Below are 27,232 nucleotides of genomic sequence, written 5' to 3' on the forward strand. Positions count from 1 at the left end.
GTTTTTTTTCTAGTTTTAAGTGAATACAAATTCAGGAGATTACCAGTTTGTTTAACCCAGGAAGTGTGATCAAGGCAGGGACTTACGTGTGTGACATATCCGATAGCTGTAAATTGCTGTTATCATTGGTGCTGTGAGTAACGCAAGTTAGGTTTGCCGTCCGTCCTTCTCTCCCCCCCCCCCCCACCAGCCATTCCAAACAAAAATAGCAATGTATTTAACTATCTAAACAGCAAAGAGCAACAGATATCATCAGCCAGTTAGCCAGCCTAATCACAACAGGAAGGGAAGCGTGCGTGGGCTTGCGATTGTAAACACATCCAGCCGGAAATGAGTGGCAGCTAGCTCGGATGATGCGGACAGGATCGCGCCACTGCAGTCGCACCACAAAAACTTACGTCCACCGACTGGATCATACAAAGTTGTGAAATACCACCAATGACAGGAGAGCAATGCGTCTAGGCTCTCAGTGTTGGCACAGTGCCAGGTCAAAATGATACTTTGATGATTCATGATTATACAGGATGTATAAATTGTTGTACCATGGCTATCTCTTTGATCCAAAATGTGTCCAAAAAAAAGAAGGGTTTCAAGTACTTTCCATTCATGCGTTTACTAGACTTTTACTTCCTCAAATGAATCTGAGCATGTGCAGTTCAAGTGCAAAGCTTTTAAAAGAGCAAATCCACAACATACAGTATATTCAGGTGGACATTTAATTTAAAAAAAAAGTAAAATCAGAATGGTAGAAGTTTTGATTAAAGCAGACAAAATATAATGAATGTTATGGAATTATAGATTGATAAGTGATGATGTCATCACCTCAAATCTTCCCGTTTGGATTGTACACACAAATGTCATTAATACAATGTATTATTAGGTTTATGGTGAATACTAGTAATTGCAGCAACAACAACCATTTCTCCCAAATAAAGAAATCTTTGCCAGGTCATTACAAGTCTGCGATTTAGTCTGCAGTTATTTGATGCAAACTTTAAGGATAAACACATCACCTTTATTATATTTTAATATATTTTATATATATTTTATATATTAATATTGACTTAAGTACAAAAGTATTTTAAAGAAGTGGAAAAAATAAATGAATCATTGAAATTAGGTGCAGATTCATGTGCTCATTAATGGGAGCTTTGTGAAGTACTGATGCCATCACCTTCAATTTATACAGTATATGTGGTTGCTCCTGCTTTGGTACTTCAAACATAATTTATGAAACTGTTCTTTTTATTATTGGTCAGACTTCGATGGAACTTCTACAGTTCTATTCCTCTAACTTTTGTATAGTAAACTCAACTTACCTTGACACTGCACTTTAAACCTAAATTTGCACTTTAATTTCAGGAAGTTTGAAATACGCCAATTGTTTGGCCATGGAAGTAGTTAAATCCTTTGATTCAGTATGGAAAAGGATGATTCTTTCCGTCTTTAAACAGTGACTAAACCAGATCATGCTCGACCACGCTAGCCCAGACGAGAGAGTTCAGTGTGTGTCAACATTTGCACTGGCACACATTCTTGACTATTTGTTATCATACGTATTTATAGTATATGTGTGTTCATGCTTGATATGTAGGAAGAAAAGTGAAAGTTAAGTTACATGAAGTTTCTTTGCACTTACAGCTTTATGTTGTGTTAAGCCATGTCTTGTCATGTCTCAACAAAACAACATGCGGGTGGATAACCAGGAAATTTTGTCGGTGAAGTGCATGTTTGCTTGTATAATCTCTTTGAAATGAGAAAAACAAAACATAATACAAAACAAAAAACAAAAAACCATCCCAAAGCTCCATCTAATGCAATGTTTACACCATGTTCCCGGCAGCCATGACAGTCCCATTTCAGGTCACCGTGGACAAAACAGGATGGATGTGAGACAATATTGGGGGACGCGATGGACATACTTGACAGTCTGTCATTGCAGTTGATGCTACCGTGTCAGATTTTTAAACTGTCACAAAAATTTGTCGTGGCAGTCATGGTGCTGATGAGAAACCTGGTAGGCCGTAATAAAACAGGGAGAACACAGCTAATCGTGACATCTCATAATAGGCCATAACAAAACTTGGAGGTGATTCGTAGTGGGACAGAATTTGATACAATCTGTGAATGCTAGTACTTCGGCGTTCTATGTGCATAAAAACATACATTTACACAGCATGCGTTCATAACCGGAATTTTTATATCCCAAGAATTTAAGGTAAAAAGATTAGCGCGCCACATGCGTTCAGATTCAGAAAGCTATAGTGGGAGAACTGTGGCATTCTCAATAAGTTTTGAGATCATGTAATTGGTAACATGTAATTCCATCATCCATTGTCTGTTTGCCCCTGACTACTGCAAATGTAGTGTATGATATGGACAAGGAAGGCAATTTAGCATGTATTTCATCATGCATGTCCATGGTTATTATACTGTGCTGTACATACATTGTAGTTCATATTGGTTTTACACGCTTGTACGTACACATGTTCTGCCCTCTTCTGAAAGAGCACGATTACCTCTCCCACATCAGTTTCTTGGCATACTGGATCCAGGTGCTTAACCAGGAGTATCGCATTTCAGCCTCACGGACTTAGCCAAACGTGGGGACAGGATCTCTTGTTTTTTACCCCAGCCTTGAGCGACTGTGGAGCTCAGAGAGGATCAAAGAGTGATTGGGCAGCTCTAGACACGTGTATCTGGCTTCTGACAGCCCCTTCTTGCATCCCAATTTTGAAGATCATCAATGTAGCTTTTGAGGAAGTGTTAAAGTGGCTGCATGGAGACTATACACTCCAGGATATATTACAAGTTGATCTTGAAGAGAGAGTACTTAAAAGATTTGGCGATGTGTTGCAAGTTGACCTTGAGTCGTGAGGCTCCAGATTCGCATGGGCGGATGGATGTATCGACGCTGAGCCTCGGGTCCAAGGGAAATGAGTGATTTGGTTTTCTGTGTGATGATTATGATGGGCAGAAAAAGAAAGAAAACAAAAACAATATTTTTTTTTTTGTTTTCATTTTTTATCTTGAAGGGTGTGGTATACTCATGGGTTTCAGGCTACATGTACGTCATTGGCTTGGATAAGATTTCTGAGGGCTTTGATGTCCTCAGACCTGATCTTCCCATGAGATTCAGTGTCATAAATCTATACAGTACCTGAACTCCATTTACTGCAACTTTTTGGGTATGTGGTCTGTTTTGAACTTTGACCTGTACAGGTACTGTCTTGGATAGCTTCCATTCTGTTGGTTGATACATATCCCATGTCTAATTTTACTTCGTCACTGTCACTGTCACTGAGGGATTTGAATGGTCCAGAGTGAGTTTGTGCTTTCATCAGTCAAGTCTTTGGCAAGCAGTTGATAAGCGTTCTTAGTCACTAAGAACAACCTTGACTCACGTCTGTGGGTGTTGATCATTGAAAGTCTCAGCAAAATAGACCTGAAAGCTGGGGAGGCGGGGTTATGAGGTACATGTAGTACGCCTACAATGTATTTGGCAGCTTTGATAAAGGGATCGTATAGTTTTGGTTCAGACCTAACTTCAGGTTTCTAATATTTTTTGGTAAGATAATGAGAAACTTCTTATGAACTATGAAAGAGCATGTAATTCCAAGAGGAATTCAACGTTTATTTGATGAAAATTGGTTTAGAAATGGCTGAGATACCCAAAACAGAGCAATTCTAATAAAAGGTGGGACCCGCCTTTTGTTAGGATCGCTTTGTTTAACTTTGTTTTTGGATATCTCAGCCATTCCAAAACCGATTTTCATCAAAAAACTTTGATTTCCTCTTAGAATGGTATACTCTGTACTATTTCACAAGTGGTTTCTTGATATCTCACAAAAAGTTAAATAAAGCCCAATCCCCCACTCCACCAATACTATACCATCCCTTTAACCCCCCCCCCAAAAAAAAAAAAAAAAGAAAAAAGATAAAAAAAGATTATAATTTAAGAATATCAAGATATTTATACTGAATTATACAGCAAATATGCCTTCAATCAACTTCTGGTGATGAAACCAATTTTGTAATCTGTTTACTTGTATCTCTGTAATTCATGTTTACAACTTGATCTTGCTCGATCTCTGCATCATATTCTATGATACAACTTGGCAACACTTCAGTGTGATCAGTGTGTCAACACTATATGCAGGACATCCTTATTTGGAGAATATTAACAAAACATGTTTGGTAGTCATCGGGGTCAGCGGTCCTTATACACTTTTGTTCTTCCATATTTGTGTGCATAACGCTTTCTTTGGTGAGCAATGGGTTTCACTTCTTTTTTATGAGCACCTCTCATGCAGTTATACATGGGAAGCTTTATTTTGGGGAACTGAAACTGAAAACTTGATCCGCGCAATGGGACACCGCCTTTGGAAATAGACCAAATAGACCAGTGGGTCAGTTTATTAAAAGCAGGGAGGTTTTTTTTTCAGTCTCTGTACTACTGTATATTATACTCATGCAGGTCATTTCTAGTGGAGGTACTGACATGTGGAGGTAGTTGACCTCAAACAGAGAAGATTGCATTTCATTGTACATTATACTTTACCAATTCACATGTGGCAGTATTTTTGTAATACATTGTAGTTTATGAGATACTTCTTGGGTCTGTATTTTGCATGTGATTGCTTTAAATTCTTTGCAGCCATCGTTAAATATAAATAGCATGAGTCTGCTAGCTACCATTAATAACATAAAATGTATCCTTCTATATTTTAGGAACTTTGTCTGCATGGAACGGCAAGAGGTATAATGTTTACATGTATGTATCATCTGTTATGTTTGTGAAGAGGACTTGTCATTCAACAAAATAGATGAATAATGAGAGTGACAGCTCAAGAGAGTGTTTATGTTAGCATAGTGTGAATAAAATTCTCTGCTGTGTCATCGTGTGATAATAACATGGTCAGTCATCCTGTATATTTATATTTTACCTCCCTGAGATATTTTGGGTGGCAGAATTTATCAGTGCATTATTCCAGAAAAGTCATGAAAGTAGGAAGCATGAATGTAATGATAAACCTTCCGAGACAGATATTTCGATTTCATGAGTTTCCTGTCAGTCTTGCATTGTCATGTTCCCTGACTAAACAGATTGTGTAGATGGTAGGCTATCTTGGTCTCTCCTGCATGTATAAGCATACAAGTTCCTTAGTCCCAAGTGTGCTGGTGTGAAATGCAATTGATGGGGGAGGGGAAGTTCTGTTAAGCCATTGCTGAGGACAAGCTGAATTTGCTATATAGCATGCACTGTACATTTCCCATAGACACCTACCAGAGTATACTCGGGACTAGTTTTCATTGGGTTAGGGTTTTCATTGGGTTGTGTGTCTACACTCCAAGAAATGACAGTTTGACACATTTCAGACCAATCACAATATTATAGTGAATCACTCAGACATGAGTAGCAACTGATAAAGAAGCAGCCATGAATATTTGATTTATATTTTTGTTTCCCATTGGCATACAATCTCGGGCAAATAGTTGTAATTGTTTTGTAATATAGCACTATGTATGAACTAAAAATCACAACAAATTAAATACATTTTGTATAATGTGCCAATTTTGGATGATACTTTACTGGTACGCAATTGCAGTTGAAATATTTAGAAATAAAAGGATGTCAATTTATTGTCAAGGATATATTTCAAAACTTCTGTTTAACTCTAGGCCTCTTTGCCCACGTATAAACCTGCTCTTACCTTTATTTCAGTTGTAAAACACAGGTCTTTGAAATAGTCTTCATCTAAAAATAAATCCGTTAAATTGGCAAGCATGGTGAAATGGAACAGCTTCTCAATATTGGGCTGTGCCGGTACATGCATGATAAGCGTTGAATAGAATGAATACTGTTCCCTAGAAAGGGAGGGGTTCATGCTCCATGTTATCCTTTTTTTTTTCTTCTTTTTACAGTGTCTGAAATAGTTTAAAAAGTTGCCCCAAGGAATTCCTTCTTTTTTTCTCACTCTGTGCTCTTCAGGCTGGAAGGAAGACTAAGATTTGTTTCACCTGTCACTGTAGACATGCAGAAGTCCTTAGAATATTTAAGAGTCAGATAATGTTGCTTCGCTATTTTTAAGCACAGTCACAGGTCATTGAAATACGGGTAATCTTTCAACCTCGCAGAATTACTTTCCCCCAAAGGCATTTAACCCGTTTAGGACGGACTGATTCTGCTACAACACGCATTTCCCATAGACACCTGCCCGAGTATACTCGGGACTCGTCCTCAACGGGTTAAGACGCTGTCCGGGGGAGGAATTGAGGAGAGCGTGAAATGCTGATCCACTCTCTCTCAACAGTCCCAGGGTCTGCTAGCTTGCACGCCTTCATACAGCTCAGGGAATATGTACTGCATGTCACTGAGGATTATAGAAACGTGATATCAGCAGTGACACACCTTCATGTACTTGACAGTGGACTTGCAGTCATGCATGCCTCTTTAAACCCGTTGAGGACGAGTCCCGAGTATACTCGGGTAGATGTCTATGAGAAATGTGTGTTGTAGCAAAATCAGCTCGCCCTCAACTTGTTAAACGTAATGAGTATAGCTTGCCTAACAACTACTGTATATGCCATATAAAGCGAGTTTAATGTTTTGGCAAATGGGAACTTTCTAACAATTTCATGAGTGATTAGATTTAGCGATCGTTGAATACAGAAATGGATGGAGAAGTGTATGCATGCATGTCACATTCATGTCAGGATCAAAGTTAATATTTTCATGCGTTGTTCAATTTGCAAATAGCACCAGATGCATGAAATTCACAAAAATAAACACCCTGTGAAATATGTGGCATATGCGGTTGATATTTCATGAATGTACACAGGCATGAAAAAAAAAAAATCAGAATATTTTGTGAGCCTTAAAGTTTGTGTGGCATCTCTGACAGAGAGATATTGTGTGGCATGACCTCCACCTTCATTATATACAATAAGTGCGCCTCGTCATATCTTTCATGGAGTATTAGAATGAATTAACCCATTGAGTACGGACTGATTTTGCTACAACACGCATTTCCCGTAGACACCTGCCTGAGTATAATCGGGACTCGTCCTCAACGGGTTAAGAGACTATGTACGTAAGGGGAAAATATTGCACAGTGGACATCAATAGACTATCAGACGTGAGATTAGATGACTGCCTTTTGAGGGTTTGCCACAGCGTTATGTAGGGTATGACAGCCAGGGGGAGCAATAGATGATTGGTGATGAAAAAGTGTGGAGCACAGGTGGAAAGTGATTCAAGTGGTTTCATTTTTTTACAGTCATCTAGAAAATGATATGGGTATACACTGTATATAGGCAGATATATTTTGATAGATAGATATACTTCATGGATAGATGGATGAGAGATATATGAACGAGAACACAACTACACGGGATTGAATAAATGAAAAGATAAATTAATCTATTCAGTGAATTGATACGTATAAAGATGAACAGATGAATGAATGAATGAGTGAATGAATGAATGATTGGATGGATGGATAAATAGAGAGTGAAATAACAAAAGAAAGAAATATACCTGAATTTCAAAAAATGAATACATCAGGTGCTTAATACATGAACATACATATGTGTTCATAGTGGGAATTGTGGAAATCATGATATTGATCAGATGAGTCAATGAAATGTAATGCCGAGTTATCATCATCATATTGTTGATATAATGAATAAATTCACAGCATTTTTTTTTCAAAGCATAACTTGCAGTAGATGTCTTTCAACTTTTCCCAGCAGTCACTCATTTCCTCAATCCTGGTCATCAAAAAGAACAAAACAAAAAACAAGAATCTGTTATTTTGACTCTTGAATCATATTGTATGCTTCCATGGAATATATTCCATTTGTAGCCTGGGCAGAGTGTACAATTGTACATTAGTATGTAAATCTGGACTTGTTTACAAAACAATCGATGGGCATCACCAGAGAAATGATGATTGATAGAGAGGTCATGGTAAACTCCCGCATAGAAACAGGAAGTTTTGTGTGAAGGAGGCATTTGTTGTAACCGGGGAAAGAAAAAAAAATGAAACCGCAGTTTAAAGGTTAGGGAAGTGTCCCTAACATTGAATAGTTCGTACTAGTAGTAGATTCAGGGAATGCAAAATAATCTGTGAAAGAAAAAAAGGTTTATTAGGAAAGTCCATCAATCAGTTCTGAGTCTATGAATTGTTCAAGTGTATTAGGTTAATTCCATGTGCAGCTCTCTTGAGACAGACACTTTCAAAATCTTTTGTCTTATCACACTTGTAGACAAATAATAAAACACAATTTATTACAACAGAATTCATTACTACTGTGGCATCTCAAATTATGTGTAAAGTTCCAATCATGAATGATCCAAGCTGCACATTGAATTTTGAAAAAAAAAAATGTGGAATTCATGCACACTCAAAAATAGAAAAGGTCATTGTGATAACTAACTTTGTTTTTTTATTAACATTATATGATTTGTACTTAGTTTATATTTCTTTTGCGGGAAATGAAATTAAACTTTTGAATGGCTTGTCAGACTCCCTAAACTTTCACTTTTATCTTTCGTTATCACTGTAACTCTATAGCATTCACTGAATCCAAAAGACATGCTTGGGTAAGGTAGCCCTTTAACTGCTGGTCATCCTGCTCAGAATGAAGTGATTTGAAGTGTGGTCCATGGAGAAAGGAAGTAGAAGTAGCTGCTATTTGTAGGCAAATGAGTGTTGAAGAATCCCGGGAATTTTCATAGTGGTGGCCAGACAATACGTGTGGGTCGTTTTCGGTGTCAGGAGGAAGTGACGCAAACTCGTATGTAGAAATGCAGAAAGCCTTTCGATTGGGCGGCAGTGCTGTTTGGAATGAACCAGATTGTTTTGAGGCATCGTGTCAGAAGGATGCATACATCAAAAAGTGAGAATCTCAGAGATTATCGCAAAGTAGCTGTCACTGTGCTGTCTGCACACACACATGCACATCTGTGTGGGAGAAAAGTATGAACTGTCACTAGAGGAATTTGGTTTTGATTATTATTCGTCAGTTTTTCTGATAATCCTGACTTTCCTTGGATTTTTCAGGCATGTTGGGATATCAGAATTTATCGACAATCCTCCCAACTGGATGTTAAACTTTCCATGTTCTTTTTTTCCGTCTGCGAGCCTCAAATAGAGGATCGGATGTGAAGGTTCCCTTGTTCGTGAAGTGATTACGGTGCTCCGTGAGTGGAAAAACGCTTATTGACTGATGTAGACTGGGAGATGTAAGAGGCAGCAACACCACTGACTAGAAATCTTGTCTTTGTTATGCCGACTGCTTCCTAATAGAGTACTGAGGAAGGTGCTTTGTGGGATTTGCGACAGCATAATCTCTTTCGTGAGCTTTTCTCTCCTTTTTAGGAGATATACTGTTGTATGATTTTGTGATTTGGCTCTGCAGTACGTGTCCCGCGCAGAACTGCCGACATGTTGCGTTCGGAGATCTTTTTCCGCAGCCAGTCCCATGAACCCAACACGGGGGCAGAGGTCATACAGCCGTCCCTAAGTTACTTGGGCACTGAGTAAGTTGTGTGGATGTACTTATACGAGTACTGTAATGAAAGTTGTTGACTCAACAAGTTTCAGTGAAATGGTGGTATTTATTTATTTACTTAACCAGTATTTTTGTGTTTGTTTTTAGTATTGCATGTCATGAAAATGTTTTGAGGTAATCCTTCTGTTACCATGTGTATCTGTTCTTCTGTATTTTCTCCAGGCGCAGGAACTTTGTTGGCGTCTGCAGTCCAACCTCCCCGCTGTCCAGGACCCAGTCCCACAAGGTGTCCAACAAGAACCACCGAATATTCCGGCCGGCGGACCTCATCAAGGGGGAAGTACTGGGGCAGGGATACTTTGGGAAAGCAGTGAAGGTGAGTCAAGCGGTCACCCCCACTGATAGACCTCTCTCGCCTTCAGAGTGCATTAATGCCACCTCTGTGTACAGATTGATTTTAATAAAGAGAATTCTGTATGATATATGCCATGTAGATTAGATGTATAAAGTAGACAGTCTGTTCAAATTGACAATTTGTCTCACTTTTTTCTGCGTGTTTGGTTGTGCATGTAAACAGATTTTCTTACTAATGAAAAGGGAAACCTACATGTAGATGAAAGCTAACAGACTAGTTTGAAAGGAAGGATTAAAATTTTTCCGAGCAAAGCAATGAAAATTTGATCAAAATCAGATGAAAATTATGGAAGGTAGGAAATTGTGAAGTTTCGCTAATTTCTCACGAAACAGTTCTTGAACTGTCAATATGAATATATGCAAAAATAGTGAGTTTCTAGTGTCATCCCCTCACAACCCCAGTCTCAAATCCTTTTACATGTATATCTAGCTGAACTTATTCAGTGATGGAGAACTTGATGTTTTATACTTTTATAGCAGAAAAAAAAATTGTCAATCAGTTGCAAAAAAATTAATGTTCATCATTTTTCTTTGTACACTATCAATCAAAATTGTGAGGGTTGACATCATCTGCTCACTCATTTACATCATACGTTCAAGAACAGTTATGAAAAAAATTTAGTGAATCTTTGAAATTTCATTACTAACTTCCTCACTGTAATCCAATTTCGACCAAATTTTCACCGTTGTACTTGTCATGATATGTTACTCTTTCTTTTCAGACTAACTTTAAGTTGGCATGGAATTCGACTTTAAAACAAGTGATATTGTTGGGACAAGTAAAGGTTTGAGCCCAGACTCAGAGGCCGGTATATATCATATTGATTGATAAATAACTGTACTTTGATATCTATATGATTACACTCTAAATTGTCTTATATATGTCTATGTAGAAAAAAAAGAACACACACACACACACACACACACACACACACACACACACACACACACACACACACACACACACACAAACTTAAAGTTACTTGATAGAAAATATTGATTGTTCGGAAGAATGCCGGTAGGCAGGAGAATGAATTTGTAGGTATTGGAATAGATTTGTATGGCCATTCACTGAACGTTTAATATGCAGTGTGCTAATGAATGTACAATCTATTCCTTATTGGCTGACTGGCAGGTCACTCATAGATACACGGGTGAGGTGATGGTGATCAAGGAGTTGCTCAGGTACAGTGAGGCTGCTCAGAGGGACTTCCTCAAGGAGGTAAGTTGTCATGGAAATATTCTAGTGAGGTAGAAGACTGTAGTAATTGGGTCATAGCTGGTTTTTGTTTCTTTGTTTCATATCCATCTGAGAAGATAGCTGGATAGCCCATATTCAGCTGCACCAGCTGGTCTTCCATGGAGTCCAGTTGGGTGTGAGGCGGGACCACTTTAGCGGCTTTTGCACCCTGCTCTTTGTGATAAATAAATGAAGTGGGATCTTTTATGTGCATGAGTTGCGACTCACTCACAAACGGGACCTCCATTTAACGTCCTATCCGAGGGATAGAGTATTTTTTGCCCCTTAGGGTGCAAAATACTTAATTAATATGTTCACAACTTTGCTCAGTGAGACTTGGGAAATCAAACCCGGTACTCGTCAATCTGGAGGCAGACGCGCTACCGACTGAGCCAAATCACTGGTGGTAAATGAGGATGAGGGTGTTGTTACCTTTTTTTTTTTTTTTTTTTTTTTTTTGAGGGGGGGGGGGCGAGTGATTGTGGAGATTTTGCTTTGCTTTTGTTGTTTTGATTTGTCTTGCTTCTTTGTTTTTGTTTCTTCATTCAGTTGGCAGGGGAGGGGTGTTGTGCTTTTTGTTTAACTTTCATACACGTAGGGAGGATGATTTCAAATGCCTTCAGGAGTAAAGTTTATTTCGCTTTCGTTGACAGACATCGGTGCCATGTAGTGTGCCTGGGCTTAAAAAAATGTAAAGTCATTATCAACTATCGAGGAAGATCTAGAATTGGTTCCCAAGGTAGGATTTTGTATGCATCAAAAGATGTGGAAATGGGCATAGTTTAGCAAACATACAATTGTAACTTAATTCTATCTGGACGAGCTAATGTAATGAATTTATGTAATCAACATAAAACACTGAATACCTGTTATATTTCTGTGCCAGTATCATGGTCTTGTCAAGTGCTCTACTGATTATTCATGTATGTTATGTGCAAGAAAAATTATCTAATGTTGTTTTCTTCAGTCATGAAGAAGTGTTTGTGGTACAAAATTTACAAAGACAGATTCAATCTTGTTCATGAAAAAATGCATGTGAAACATTCAGTACACCAACAAACATTCAGTGCTAAATGCATGCTCACACCAGCATGTGCAAGCTACACATGTATGCCTATTAATGGACTAATTCCAAATCAGGGCTTTGATTTGCTCTAACTTTTTAAACTCTTATCCGAAATGCTGAAAGTGTTGATAAGTTTAAATCATTGCTGAAAACTTAAATATTTACCCAATTCTTATTTTTGTTGTTCTTATATGTGACCGTGCATCACAAAACGAACAAAAAGTCGCACCCTTTGATTTTACGTGAGGACTCAAAAAAGGTGAAACGGGTCAACCAAATCAATATTGGGTTTTTCATATTTTAAGCATAATTCTTATTAAAAGTTTGGGATCATAAAATAAATGGGAGAGTGCATTTTCAGCAGTTTTTCTACAACACTTTTTTTTTTTTGTAGAGTAGTGAGATCAGGTATGTCTTAAGAGGCCTTTTTTCATTTCATGATAACCCTTTGCACACTCTTCACTTTCAAGTCTAATAGCTGTTGAAGGGATAATGCTACTGCTTTGAAAGTTGGCATTAATCATGGACAGAATGTGTTAATTGAGTACTACTCCTCTTTAATTTCAGCCTAATCTGATAATCTCTTCATTGTTGTTGCTCCAGTGGTTTACATCCTGTGTTTGTCCCATTCATCTCACAGCTAGCATTGTTTGGTAAAGATAAAGTGCTTGAATAGACTCTGCACTTCAGAGCCTCTTTTCTAAGTTCACACTTTTCCAGAGTGTGTGCCTTCTTTCCAATATTTAAATAGGTTAGGAGAGTCCATTTCAATTGAGCTGTACAAGCTTAGAGTCTGCTCTTTCAGAATCTGCCCAAAATCCATGTCTAGCGACTTTTGTTGGTTTTGTGATGCAGGGTCACATATTATATGTATGTAATGCTGTATTTTCATGTAATATTTTTCTGTATCAATGCGCTTTGAATAGAAATGTCAGTATTAAGTGCTGTATAAAAGTGTTATTTATCATTATTATTAACTCAGGCCATTATGATTTGAACTTTACCTTTTGATGACAGGCCTTTAATTATGCTTTGAACTTCTCCAAATTCCCCAGAATGTGATTCTGCGTCATGCTTTGGAATGTAAACGGGAGCACTAGAATAACACAAAGAGAATTTGGGATGTTTACACAGAACTGGTGAAATTTAATCCCCCTTTTTGTAACATCACTTTGTCTTTTTTTTTTTGTCTTTTTTTTTTTTTTTGGTGTAACTGAGAGGAAGGAAGGTATAACTTGGCAGAAAAAGGAGCTGTATTGGGGGAAGAGATTCACTTTCCATTGTCTATGTTTCCTGTGGATTCATGATTTATCTCTGGACAGTTTTTTGTTCTTTTTGTTGCAACATATACTGTGTCCGCTTGCAAGGGGAGGCACTTGCGTTATCGTGAGTCCTCAAATCCGGTGGTCTTTCCCAAGAGATTCCCACTGCAGTGGAGAAGATAAGGGGGTGGGGGGGGGGGAATACAGAAGCTATGAGTCAGTGTAACATGCAGTGACACGTAAATGATTTTTAACCATCACGTCTTCATCTTTTTTAAAGATGCCATACTAATGCATTGACAGGCAACTGTGGTCTAGAGATTTTGATGATAAACCATATCATTTTACATTAGTATGACCACCAAGGATAAACATTCCACAATGATATATATACATACATTGTACATTGTATTGTACAATTTGAGAAACATGCACAATATGTTACAAAACACAGGACCATTCTCACTGAGTCAATATTATGACATTACAAACAGTGTGTGTTGTTGAGACTTTCCCATTCATACTGCACCAGAAAATCTTGATGCTGTAAAGGGCACCAAAGAAAAGTTGTGAGATTTTGCCATGTTGTAATGTGCATATGGTATGCAACTGGTTGTACAGTCGGCTCAGTACAAGTGATGTAGAATCCATCATGCTAAAATAATTGTAGCTAGCTGCACAAATTGCTTGTGGCTATGATGGTGAATTGTAAAATGTTGAGTGCAAGTCAGTGACATGATGTTGGTTATCGGTGGTGAGGGTTCACAAACTGCAAAAATACTGAGAGTAAAATTTCATTGTAAAAGAATCTTACTCCCTTATTTGCTTTGTCAACAAAGTCACTGAAAGCACACTGGGGTGTGTGATTATTTTTCTGGCCTTGTTTGAGGTAGCTTTGAACAGCTACCTGGCAATCACTATAAAATCACAACTGAAGGTTGGTAGAAGCCTGAATCTCCTGTTGTATGATCTCCCTAACTGATGAAAATTTTCTGCAGCTAATCTGCCTGGCAAGTTTCGTTAAAATGTGATTTTTTCTAGTGTCACAATTTTCCCGTAATTGTTACATTCCTCATGTATCAATTTGGGATGGGGAGGGGGCATGTTGAATGACAAAATAGAAAATCTAAAAATGATTAATATTTTCCCAACCCATTACATTTCTACCATTCCTGTTGGTGTAGCAGACTTGTGCTACCAACACCCAACACCAAGAAAACTCAGACATTTGTACAATGTATTTCTAAGCATCTTTTTTTTTTTTAATTCTGTCTAACAATGTGCACTGTGATTCATGGCTCCACTCTCCTTTTTTTCTTTTTTTTTTAACCAGGTGAAAGTCCTGCGGAGTCTCGACCACTACCATGTGCTGAAATTCATTGGCGTCCTCTACAAAGACAAGAGACTGAATCTGGTGACAGGTAAAGATTCTGCCTCCTGTCAGCTTGATCCAGACATGACTCACTGCCAGAGTCATTCCTCATTTTCAAAGAAAAAGAGAAGAAAAATGACTCATTGAGGACCAGACAGACCAGTTTGTCCTCTGAAAAGAAGTTCTCTCTGTAGATGTGCTGTATACGCCATATATTTAGTGAGAGTCTAATTTTTTGCGAGTCATGACTCCCTGCATGCATGGAGAAATGTACGCAGCATGCACGTCGCATTCATGTTAGGATCAAAGTCGATACTTTTTCGTGTTGTAAAATTCACAAATAGTGCTAGTACTCGCAGAATTTGCAAATGGAATGTATGGCATATACATTACTCTCGACAAGTCACAATGGATGTAGAGATTAATGAAAATTCCTTGTCATAAGAAAGATGGATTTTGAGAAAGGGTATGTATTAAGATTGAAATGGTCATTATGTTTTAATAAAAGATCAGTAAAAAGTATTAGTCAACAGGGACGGATCCAGGAATTCTGTAAAGGGAAGACGCCTTTACAAAATTAAGGGGGGCACATGCCCCCATTTTTTTTCTTATTATTTCTTTTGTTTTAACAAAAATAAAGAGGGAGCGTGCCCAGTGCCCCCCCCCCCCCCCCCCCCCCCCGATCTGCCACTGGTCAAGTTAAATTTTGTGCTGTTGAAAAGGAAAAGGAAAAAAAACTGCAACCTCTGTCGTCAATCAAATAATTTGTTACAAGTCTCATTTGGTTCGTTTCTGCTCTTTAGAGAATCGAATTGTGAGAGTTCGTACTTGTCTGCTTCCCTTTGCAGAGTACGTCGGTGGAGGAACACTCCTGAAGGTCATATCAGATCTCGTAAGTGCTTCATAAATCTCGTCAATGTCAAAATGGGTTCCATGACATTTTGCTCCTGCAACAGTTGCTCCCATGGAATGTCTGCACGCTGAGCTGAACATAAATTCTACCCATAAATGTATCCCTAATCTTAATCTTCACATCAAACTAAACCTTATACCCTATATCACAAACCCAAGTCTAACCGTATAAAGTCATTGGAGAAAAAAAGAATGGAGCAGTTGTCGCAGGAGCAAATGTCACGGAACCATCAAAATGATGAGCAGTGTATCAAGGAATGTCTTGCTTTAGGTTCGGTAATGCTCAAAGTCTCACTGGAATCTTATGGAGAGTGCAGTCTCAGTGTCTTAACCCACTGATAACTGGAATCTGATTTGCTGTGTGATAACTGCATGGGAATTAGCAAAATCTCAGAATCAAGGGGTTTAGTTTGCAAAGTCACGATGGAAAGCTGATTTCATAGTTGATATGCACAATGCCTCACAAGGCAAGTGAGTGGAAATACACTGTAGCATATTAAACATGATTGCAATTTTTTTGTTATTGTTTTTATTTGTTTGTTTGTTTGTTGTTCTTTTATTCCCTATTATCACTCTGTGCAACAGAACAGTTTGCTAGGGCAACAAAATTATATTGCCCCAGTATTCAAGGGCTGTTTTGCAATCATCTTCTACTTGTGCAATGCATTATCCGTAGCTTGTACAATACATTCTGGTGTCACACTCAAGGTTGTCAATTATTACGTAAAATATCACTTCCTCTTTAGGTATCCTAAACCTCAACCAGCAGCTTGCTGCATCTGTTGACAGACTCGCATCATTCCACTGAATTTAGCAATAGATTATATCTGGACATCCCTCTTCCGGTTTTGCGCTTCCTCGCTTCTAAAGAGACTAACAGTAATTCCAGACGTATTACTTCCTTCCTTTATCCTCGCTGATGCGTATATTTGTTTTGTTTTGTTTGGGTCTTTTTTTTTTTGTTGTTGTTGTTGCTGGGATTCTGACGTACTTGTGTCGTGCATCGCCTCATGGTTGCCTGAATTATCACGTAGGCGGCGGCAGTCCATTAGCTGTGTGTTGTTTGTTTTTTGTTGATGTTTTTTTTTCGGTGGTTTGTTTGTCGCTGGCTTCATAGGAGCTGTATGAGTGATAGCCCAATAGACCACATGGCATGCTAGGAGCTATGAGGCCTCCCCAAAGTACCTTCCTGAGCCTTGCACCAGGTTGGTGGTGGCTTTCTAGCTAGGTTGACGTGCGGCAATTTAAGCGCGGGGTAGTAGCGACTGTGGTTGTAGTTACAGGATGTGAGAATTTGCAGGATATTGGTGGATTTTGCGGGATGCTCTCCTCATAGTCTACATCCATTGACAGTCATTTTGTCATTTGCTCTTTACGATGAACAGGGACTGTTTAGGTAGCATTGGTTCATTGTCTTTTTTTAAACATCAACAGCATGCAAACTCGTTTGTGTCAGGTTTTGATGTCCACAAGCCTTAGAATTCAAAGAGATTGACAAAAATCCATTAATTTTGATGACAGCATTAATTTTTATTTGTACTCTTTGTTGTTTGTTAGTTGCTGTTGTCTTTTTTTTTTAATGGCTTCTTCATTTTTTGCTTGGGAAGCGGTGTGCGAGTGATTATAGCACAATAAACCACAAGGCATGCTAGAATAGGAGACCTTTCCAAGTACATAATGTGGTAAATCATTCCTGCACCTAGCACTAGATGGATGGTGGCTTGGTTGACATGTGGCAATGTACATTAATGTATGGGGGTTCGTGTGTGATAAAAGTAAATGACCTAGCCCCTGAAGTCTTTGTCTGTCTTGATGATTTCCTTTTTGTGGTTGAAGTTTTTGTGTCATAGTAAGTCTAGAAGGGAATGTACATTCATGTGTTGTATTGCTGTAGGTCACAATTGGAAAAGAACAGATTAGGTAATAACCCCTAAATACCTGAGTATACATTAATATTTTCATAGGTGCAAACTCACTTTATACTTTTAATCTTTTGTTTTGAATAGTATTTGAGTGACGGAAGTGGGTATGGTGCACTTTATACATTTCCTAGATCTGCGACTAAAATAAGTAAAATTATAGGAGATTGCAAAGCTTCCGTGACACTAGTTGTTATTCTAGATTATACATCGAGGGGCATATTACATTTATGAAGTACATGTAGTAGAAGGTGTAATGATCATCATTCACAAAATGCATAAACATGCTGTACTATTCTCCTTGCGTGGACAATCCACAAGTTCTGTCACTCGGCGTGAAGTGAGGAAGACTGGGCAAGGAGTATCATTTTTTTTTTCTCAGGCAGTGCCGGATGCATTTCAGCCCCTCATAATTGTGTCACATTGAGATGGATCACTATTGCACCCAGATCAATGATGGGATACTTGTATTTGCTCAGGCCAAACAGAATGTCAGCTGAGCACTGAGAAGCGAAACAGAGAGGGAAAAAATTGATAACTCCAAGTTACAAATTTGTAGAGAGAGAAGAAGAAGAAGGAAACTAAAAACCTTTAGCATTATTAAAAGTGAAGTATCAACTGGAAGGAGCTACACAGATATAATGTATGCATTGAAAAATATGAGTATAGGATTTTATGTGTTAACCTTTGTGGGCTTTCAAATGCCAATTGATGCAGAAAACCTCAAAGTGTTGTACACACTGTCTGTAGTCCTTGGTACAGAAAGGGTAGATTGTAAGCATTCATATTGTCAGCTATAGAATTAAAATGGAAAGTTGTCTGTTGTGCTGCCTTGTGCATAAAATGTTCAAGTTGTAATCCTCAGTCGACGTACAGCTTATAGCAACGCAGGGATGTTGATCATTCATATCATATAAATCATTTTTGTTGAGTTGGCAAAAAAAAAAGTGGCAAGTGAAGCAGTATCTGAAAGACTGTGTCCCATGATAAGTACATGCTGTACTTGTAACTGAACCATATTCCTTTTATCATTTTTCTTTTATTGTTTGCCACAAATAGAATTTGATCTCTCAATAGTTTCACCTGTCGCTTAAGACTTAATTATCTCTGCCTACTATTTTCACCATCTGCATTCTCTGTTTTTATTGTATCGTCTTTACAAACTGTAAGAACTAAGGCCTTAAGTATACCATATGATTACGCCAATGGGACATATCCTGCTACTCTTTGGAGTTACTCTCTTCTATGCTCGACTTTGACGAATGCTTAACATGGTTGTAAGGAGCCGTTTGTGAAAAACATTAATTTTTGCACAATGAATTCATTTTCCATCACTATTTTCTATTCTCTCCTTGCACAGGATAAGCCCTTTCCATGGTTGCACAGAATAAATGCTGCAAGGGACATTGCTTCAGGAATGGTAAGTGTCCACAGACAGTGCAGTCTGTCTTTAAGCTTGAAAAGTTTTCATATCAAATTTGAAAATGGAGATTTACCTGTGACAATTTCAATGCCTACCAAAACCTCCAGACAGATCGCAACTGTCACAAGTATTCAATTTTGATGAGATGCGAGGAACTTGAACTGGTGCATTTTATAGCCACTATATGTGAAACTCTTCCATAATGCCTCTTCAATTTCAGTAGTGGATTCACAACGTGAACGACAAGTGGAGAAAAGTAGATTTCCTCCCCTTTATTAGTTAATAAAAGTGTCATGATCACTGCAATTATTGTACAGTTAAAAGCAGTACAACTATTCATTGCTCTGGGTTTCACTTCATACAACAATCACATGTCATAGCGTGATATGACGTTATGAAAAAGATTCTGCATAAAATTGTCTCTATATATGGAAGATGTTGTCTCATCATTTCTGAGAAGGGTTTTATAAGAAGTAATGCTTGCTTGTATCACATGGTCTGAATGTAAAGTCTCACCTATACCATGTACATGTACACTACGTACATTTGTAACTGTGTTTGCACCATGTTTTTAATTAGGAGAAATGGATGCATGTGAAATATACTGCATGGAAACAAGAAAACATGTAAAGGAACTCACCATGTTTGCCATATAGACTACATTCTGGAACCTGTCTTTATGAAATATGTATTGCAACAAGTACATGTAGAATGTGTACGAGGTAAAGTAGCAACATTTTGATGACTAGTGAAGCAATTGTTGAGTTTAATCTTTGTTACGTATCTCACCTGTGTGTCTGTCTTTGTTTGATTGTCTTACAGGCATACCTTCATGCCATGGGCATCATCCACCGCGATCTCAACTCGAATAACTGTCTTGTCAGAGCGGTAGGTATATTGATATATGTTAGACAGCACAATACAATTTGCCCCAAGAAAGAGAGTTGTCATGAATGATACAGCAGAGGATCACATGCAATAGATTTGCAAAAAAACAAACAAAGCAACAACAACAACGACAACAACAACAACAAAAAGAACCCACACACACAAGGAAAGAAGTGTTGATGGTTTCACTTAAAAGCCTTTTCATAGACACTTCATGTTGGTGGCACCTCAAAGTAATAATTGAATACTTGAATATGAGAGTGGCCCAAGTCCAAATTTTGCTGTCATCTGTGGAGACTCCTTGTGAAGTAATGAAAATAGATATCAGACTCATTCAAATGACTGTTTCACATTTCATTTGTAGGGCCTGGTCCTATTGTTGACTCTTGTTGAAATGAAATCTGAATGACCACTGGCATTTTCAAGTGACATCAATTGATACTCTCTTGATCAGATTTGCCATAAGGCGCAGTCAAACTGGCAAAACATTGCGACGTTTAAAGATGGCAATCTTTATAAAGATCTCAAAGTTTTGCCAGTGTGACTGCAAACTTCCCTTGAAACTTCCCTTGAAACTTCTCACAAAACTTTCCACCCCAACTATGGATATTTCCACCACCTAGCCAAACTTCTTGACCTTTTGCCAGTGTGACCACTAGGAACTGAAACTTCACGATCTTTGTCACATGACCAGTCCACCACCTGTTTGTGGACGGTGCCTCCTAAAGCTCACAGCTATCTTGTTGTAAAGGTGCTCATTGTTACATCACAATCAGTAGCCATCAGACAGCGTGTTCTTTTTTCTTCCTTGCACACGCGCACTAATGACCAAAACTTCTTGATCCAAAGATCAAGAAGTTTCGCTGCCGGTGCGACCGGATGACAAAAGATCGTGAAGACTTCGCAATCTTAAACTTCTCAATCCTGTGCCAGTCTGACAATGCCTGTAGAGTTATAAAACACAACGCTTAGGGACCACCAAAATCTAGAGGCATCATTTGAATAGACATGATTGTTTTTCCATGATCATAACAAAGTGAACTGCACAAACTAAACAAAAACCAAACTAAACAAAAACCATAATGAACGCTTTCACATTGTTTCTACTAGGCAAAGTCATGTGAGAGTTAAGTCCCTCGAGATACATGTACATATCCACCACTATTGATGTGTGTTTTCTCACGCAGGACGGATCCGTGGTAGTTGCCGACTTTGGTCTTGCCAGGGTGTTTGTGGATGAGAAGGACTGCATGTGTTCAAACAGCCAGGGCAGGGGGAGGAGCGCCAACTCCACAGCAGGGGCCAAGAAGAGGTACACGGTGGTGGGGACGGCGTACTGGATGGCTCCAGAGATGCTAAGAGGTAATTCAGGGTGGAATCACCACCATTTTCACCACTTACAGGGGAATTCAGGCCACTTTAAAGCTGTCTGAAAAGAAGGAGTAAAATTATATATTACAGCCACAAGGGTGAATATTTGGCCAAAATTGGGTCAGAAGGAAGGATGTTATGGTATTTCAGAGATTCACTAATTTTTGCATCACAGTTCTTGAATAGTTGACATGGATATGTAAATGAATGAGTATGATGTCATCACCCCACGATTTTCCATTGATTGTGTAAAGGAAAAAAAAATTATAAAGAATGATTTTTTTCTGTTATAAAAGTGTAAAACAAATTTATTCCTGGTCGAATAACTTCAAAATAATGAAGGCATAATTGTGCTTGAATGAAAAGTGGAAATTTCTAAATTTTATGTGTAAGCAAATATATGGCAAGTTATGAGAGGATGACATCATGACTTCACTATTTGCATATTCATATTGACTGTTCAAGAACTATTTCATTTAAAAAAATATTAGCAGAACTTCACAATTTCATATTAAAGTGCCTTTAAATTTTCATCGTTTTGCTCAGAAAATTGTACTCCTTTCCAGACTGACTCTCATTCAGTGTGGAATTCCCGTCATTTTGATAATCCCCCTTTCCTGTCATGTCAGGTTACTCCAGTGACCTCTTTTTTTACTTTCTCAAGTAACTGTCATAGGTATGAAGTACAAGGTAGAGGAGCACTGAATGCCTCAGTGTCAAGGGTCTTGCGTCCAGGTACAAATGGACAAGGGTTCTGTTGATTATTGTAGCAGTGTTGTCAGAATTTTGAACTTTTATACAGAAAAATGTATGTCATAATTTTGCACAACGTTTATGTGCTGTCTTAAGAGCAATTTTGAGTTGCAGTGCTACAGAACAAAGTTCATATGTGATATAAATCCAGAGGAATTATCGTTTCCATGTTTTTCCCCTCTCTCTCCCTCCATATTCAAGGTAAGGATTACAACGAAAGAGTGGACGTCTTCTCCTTTGGGATCGTCATGTGCGAGATCATCGGGAGGGTCAGCGCCTGCCCCGACGATCTGCCGCGGAGGAACGACTACGGCCTGGACGAGCCGGCCTTCATGCAGGGCTTCTGCGACATGTGCCCAAAGACCTTGCACCAGATAATGCTGACCTGCGTCCGGCTGGAACCCGATGAGCGGTCAGTCTCGAGCCACCCCATGACCTCTGCCCCAGATCATATGATCAGCAGATTTCTAACCATGGGGGGGGGGGGGGGGGGGTAGTAATTATTGTGTCATCAAATGATTGAACTTTTGCTAATCATGCATTTGTTTATTACATACATGTACAACTGTATGTCTCACTCAGCATGTACATGTACAATGTGTACATACTACCCAACTTCCACAACTGTCCGTTACCCTTTGAAGACTAGTCTTGAGAATACTTGGGCAGGTGTTTTGGGGAAATGCGTGTTATAGCAAAAGCAGTCCATCCTCAATGGGTTAAGAACTAAAGAAGAGAGTGTGTGTACTCAGAAATGATCATAACAAAATGCAAACAGAAGACAACACCACATACACCACCACAGCACCACTTTACAGTAATGTCAACAGGGGATATTCCCTGATGTGTGTAACAGGGAATTTCCCTTTTTTTATTTGCCAGTTTTGGATCCTTTGGTGTATGTTCATCTGAAGGCTATGACTATAGAGCAAACCAGGATGTCCCTTTAATGTTTCCTGTGATTCACTTGGGAAGAGAGATTAGTAGAAGTGATACACCATTGCCAGAAATTGTTTTCCCATTCTAATTCGTCACGTTCCCATCCGTTTATAACTAGAGGTCGTTTACTACTTTACTTTGTTGGTATGAGTACCCATGAGTGTTACATTTTTTGTTAATTTCACTCTTGATTTAAGGAAATGTCTTTCAGGTATCATTGAAATGTGAATTATAATGTGATTATATATAAAGATATGAAGCGTATTTTCTTTCATCTTATAATGGGAAAAAAAAATTATGAACTGGTCAAGAATTAAAGCTTTATTAGTATTTGTTAAATTGTTCAGATTTGAAGAGAGAAATAGGAACCTTTATCTTCATATTGAATATGTGGCCAATTTAAGAATCAATTGTTAACTTTAGTTAATCAGGATGCTTTTGAAAAATTCTGCAACCAAAGCAAACAATATATGTGAACAACGAAGGGCTCAAATAGAGAATTTTTTACTCTACCCTTCAGAGAAATGAACAACAACAAAAATTTATAACATGCAGCACAAAACCACAGATATGTGGTCTCTGGGACTGGGAATGGGTATTTTTGAAGAATTTGAATGTACAAATGTAAGAATAGATAACTATTTTTATCAATTTGACATATTTGAGATATAATCTGAAAATCAAAGAAAGTAATTAACTCTTTATGTGCCATGTTCGCACGTCCGACTCAGTCTACGGCGTGCCAACTTCGCATATTCTGCTAAAATGCACCGATCCGCCCAATCCGATCGATAAATCACCAAATGCTGCGGTACAATGAAAGCGTTTCTCGCACTTCCATTCCTCTCACATAAAGCTTGCATTTCATGTAGTATTGATTATCGAGAGGTGTTCTCTACTGGATTTGAGAGTAATTTCTAAGTTTCTGTCACTGTTTTGTGTGCAAAAGTCATGCCTTTGCAGTAATGTAGCTACTGGTGATGTGAAAGAAAACAATTATAGAATTGTCAGTACAATAATACATCAAAGCAAAGCTTGGCATTTTCTCTCCAACTTTACTCACTATTTGTCCAGATAAACAGAAATCTATAGAATTTACATAGACTTGAAAAACAGAATGTTTTCTCAAAGCATGAAACCGTTAGTGTCTCTGAATAATGTGGCACAAAGGGGGTTTCCAGCATGGCACATGAAGAGTTAAGATACTGTATGTGTGATGAAATTCAACTGATTGACAATTGCCCCACATCAACATAAATAAGCACCAAATTCATCAGTGTTTAGTAGGAGCCATGGCTACTACTCTACTAAACACAGATGAATTCAATGCTTATTTACGTCGCTGTAGGGCAATTGTCATTCAGTTGCAATGAAGACAACTCGATTCAAGAATTTTACGAATTTGAACTGTTACGCAGTACGTGTGATAATGTTCTGATAATATCTTCAAAAATATTTCTTGCTATGTAACATGTGCAGTAATATTATTGAAAATACAGCTGTTATCTTACTTTTTTCTATTTGATGATGATCTCACTTTAAAGACTTGAAATTGGTGTTTATCTGTTTTTGCATTCAAACTCTCCACATCTCCTCTTCCACGACAGCCCCTCCTTTGATGAGCTGGAGCAGAGACTGACCTCTTTCTCCCTCCACTTCGAGCAGCTCTCCCCCGAGGCGAGGGAAGCCGAGAGCTTCCACATCCCACCCAGCGATGACCCGCCGCCAAACTCATGATTATGCATGCAGAGACCAAGACTCTTTCAAAATGTTCAGCAAAGGAACACTCTGTACCCCTCCTGCTGCTCGTTGGATGTAGATGCTCCTCAAGGGGCAACACTCGATGCTGTTCCCGCTCATTTTGGACAAGTCGTAGAAATGGTCGGTGTTTGTGACATGACTCTTCTGCACTGACGTAAACAGCTCTTCCACCAGCTATTTTATAAATAAAGTTGTTCCAACAGCTATTTTATAAATAAAGTTGTTCCAACATTCTGCAATTAGTAATTGTAATGTTTGCTTCAGCAAAGTGGTTGCAATACTCGCGAAACTATTCACTGATGACTTTGTGATGTGTCAGGAGGTGCATTCAAGCCTGTGTGAGTCGATTCAGTTGGGACCGCGGCAGACTGTAGAATGGATTTGAAGCGCTGTTCAGTCTCTGTGGCTGCCAACTTGTTTATCGAGTATTATGCATTGTACATGTATGTTTCGGGAGATATCCGTTTTTCTCACACACTTTTGGTGAATCACGCAAGATCAACTTTTGTGAAGGTTGACTTCCGTTTGTAATTCTTCTTGCTGTCACCAGTAAGCATCGCACACTACTTTCTTTTTAGTAGACGTATGCGCAGTTGTTTGTTCATTTTTTTCATTACAAAATCATGCTGCTATTTGTGTATTACGAGAAAGAAAACAAGGATTTTATGCAAATGGCAGCTGTCTTGGCAGAATCTTTTGCAGGGAAGAAAGGCGAGATCTGAGATTTGAAAAGTGTGCCGTGTTGTTTCAGAGCAGTTAGGTAGAGAGCCGAGCATTTCTGTTTTTGTAGCTGGACTATCACCAATCTCATCAGTATTAGTATACAAGAATATGATATAATATGGTGATTAGCTTTGCTATCCCCGACTCTTTCATGGGCATTTTTGTGCTAGAAATTAGACGCACTGTGGCAGTGAACCAGCCCAGCCTGGCCTTTTGATCATTCATCTTTTCTGGCTCTGTCTATATTTTGCCCACGATGTAGAAGTTGTACATACAATTGTAGACAGCTTCTTGAAAAGCAAAAGACATGGTAGACAATTGGCATCGGGTTTAAGGATGTTTTACCATACATGTATTTATGGGTCAAAGACCTTTTCCCAACACTGGCGTAAGGCCTCCCTCTTTCCATATGCTTTTATGAGATATACACTGTACGACTGTACACAAATCCTTCACAGCATGTCTCCGATTCTCAGATCTCCCCCTTTTCTTCACTGTAGATGCATGAAATTTAGTTTCATTAAATGCGAAGCAAAGTTGATGTGAGGAAGCAAAAAGGGGCTCATGTAGCAGTAGTTGACAAAGAAAAGTGCATATCTCTCGATACTGGCGATGATGATGGAATTTATGAATAATGTTCAGATATCTTTTGACTGTGGATCTTGGACTAGTAGTGATACTTCTAGAGGGCATGGAAAGTTTCTCGAACTCTGCTTTTTGTTTAAATATTCAAGATAGAAGAGTATTATGCACACTTCAGTTGACCAAAAATGACAAAGAAAATGTGGATACAAAACAATATCAAATAAAGTATGAATTACAGTGTATTTATAGATGAAGTTGCTCAGATAACCAAGAAATTCAATATGAACCTGGAAGTGTAAAGTTTTTGTATCTTCCTTTTAGGAAATCATTATCTGAGCATTCTTTGAAATGTTGCCATACTAAGATTGTACACTTTTGGTCAAGGATGCTTCATGTCCAACATTACTGTTATCTGGACAAGTTGCATCTTTGGGGTAAGGGGTATTTATTTTTGTACTGCTCTTGTATCAAACTAGGAACAAAACCCAAATGAATTGTATATTTATATATATTTGGTTTTGCATTTCTGATAAATTCCAGAACATTCAAACAATTGAAGTTAGGTGAAGGTAATGTTAATGAACAAAAATCATCTTGAAAATTCAAGTACTACTTTGCAAAACAAAGTCACTTGATTTTTTTTTTTGTTTATTGTTGTTCCAAATACAGTGATTTTTTTTATTGTGATACAGCATGCGACCAAGTGATATGAAAGAGATTTTTCTTGCGACTGCATAAATGTGACTTGTTGAAGCCCGAGTAGGAGATGTAAATGTGTTGAATATTTGCAAACCTAAATCTGGTGTGACTGTGTGGCTGTTTAATAGGCTCTGATGCAGGTGACAACTAAATTGTCCGAGCAGGTCACTACTTTTTACTTTATTTGATCTCCTTTCTGATGGATATTTTTCTTCAAGTTGTGGTATGCCTTTTGCAGGAACTTATGTCAAGCTAATTTGCGAGGGATTGTGAAAACTTACAGTGCCATGCCATGCACCTTTGGCACAGTAACCAAAGCTGAGTGATGCAGAAAAATATCTTTCTTCATAGTTTCTGTTTTATTGAACAGATGTTTTTCTCATAAA

At 38.3% G+C, this 27,232-nt stretch overlaps 1 protein-coding gene across 1 annotated transcript in view; it reads left to right on the forward strand.

The window, feature by feature from the left end:
* The window catches only part of LOC139710954 (LIM domain kinase 1-like), a 110,913-nt gene extending 84,232 nt beyond the window's left edge, over positions 1-26,681 (forward strand). Inside the window, exons 8-16 of the mRNA XM_071622875.1 lie at positions 9,742-9,895; positions 11,069-11,155; positions 14,835-14,922; positions 15,722-15,765; positions 19,065-19,124; positions 19,950-20,015; positions 21,203-21,377; positions 22,341-22,551; positions 24,686-26,681. Coding sequence (XP_071478976.1) covers positions 9,742-9,895; positions 11,069-11,155; positions 14,835-14,922; positions 15,722-15,765; positions 19,065-19,124; positions 19,950-20,015; positions 21,203-21,377; positions 22,341-22,551; positions 24,686-24,815 — 1,015 coding nt within the window. The 3' untranslated portion in view covers positions 24,816-26,681. The remainder of the gene's footprint in view (positions 1-9,741; positions 9,896-11,068; positions 11,156-14,834; positions 14,923-15,721; positions 15,766-19,064; positions 19,125-19,949; positions 20,016-21,202; positions 21,378-22,340; positions 22,552-24,685) is intronic.
* Positions 26,682-27,232: the final 551 nt, after the last annotated feature.

The sequence above is a fragment of the Diadema antillarum genome, unplaced genomic scaffold, assembly GCF_040938485.1.
Source record: "Diadema antillarum isolate AM-2024a unplaced genomic scaffold, OU_Dant_1.0 seq00001591_RagTag, whole genome shotgun sequence".
Taxonomy (NCBI): Eukaryota; Metazoa; Echinodermata; class Echinoidea; order Diadematoida; family Diadematidae; genus Diadema; species Diadema antillarum.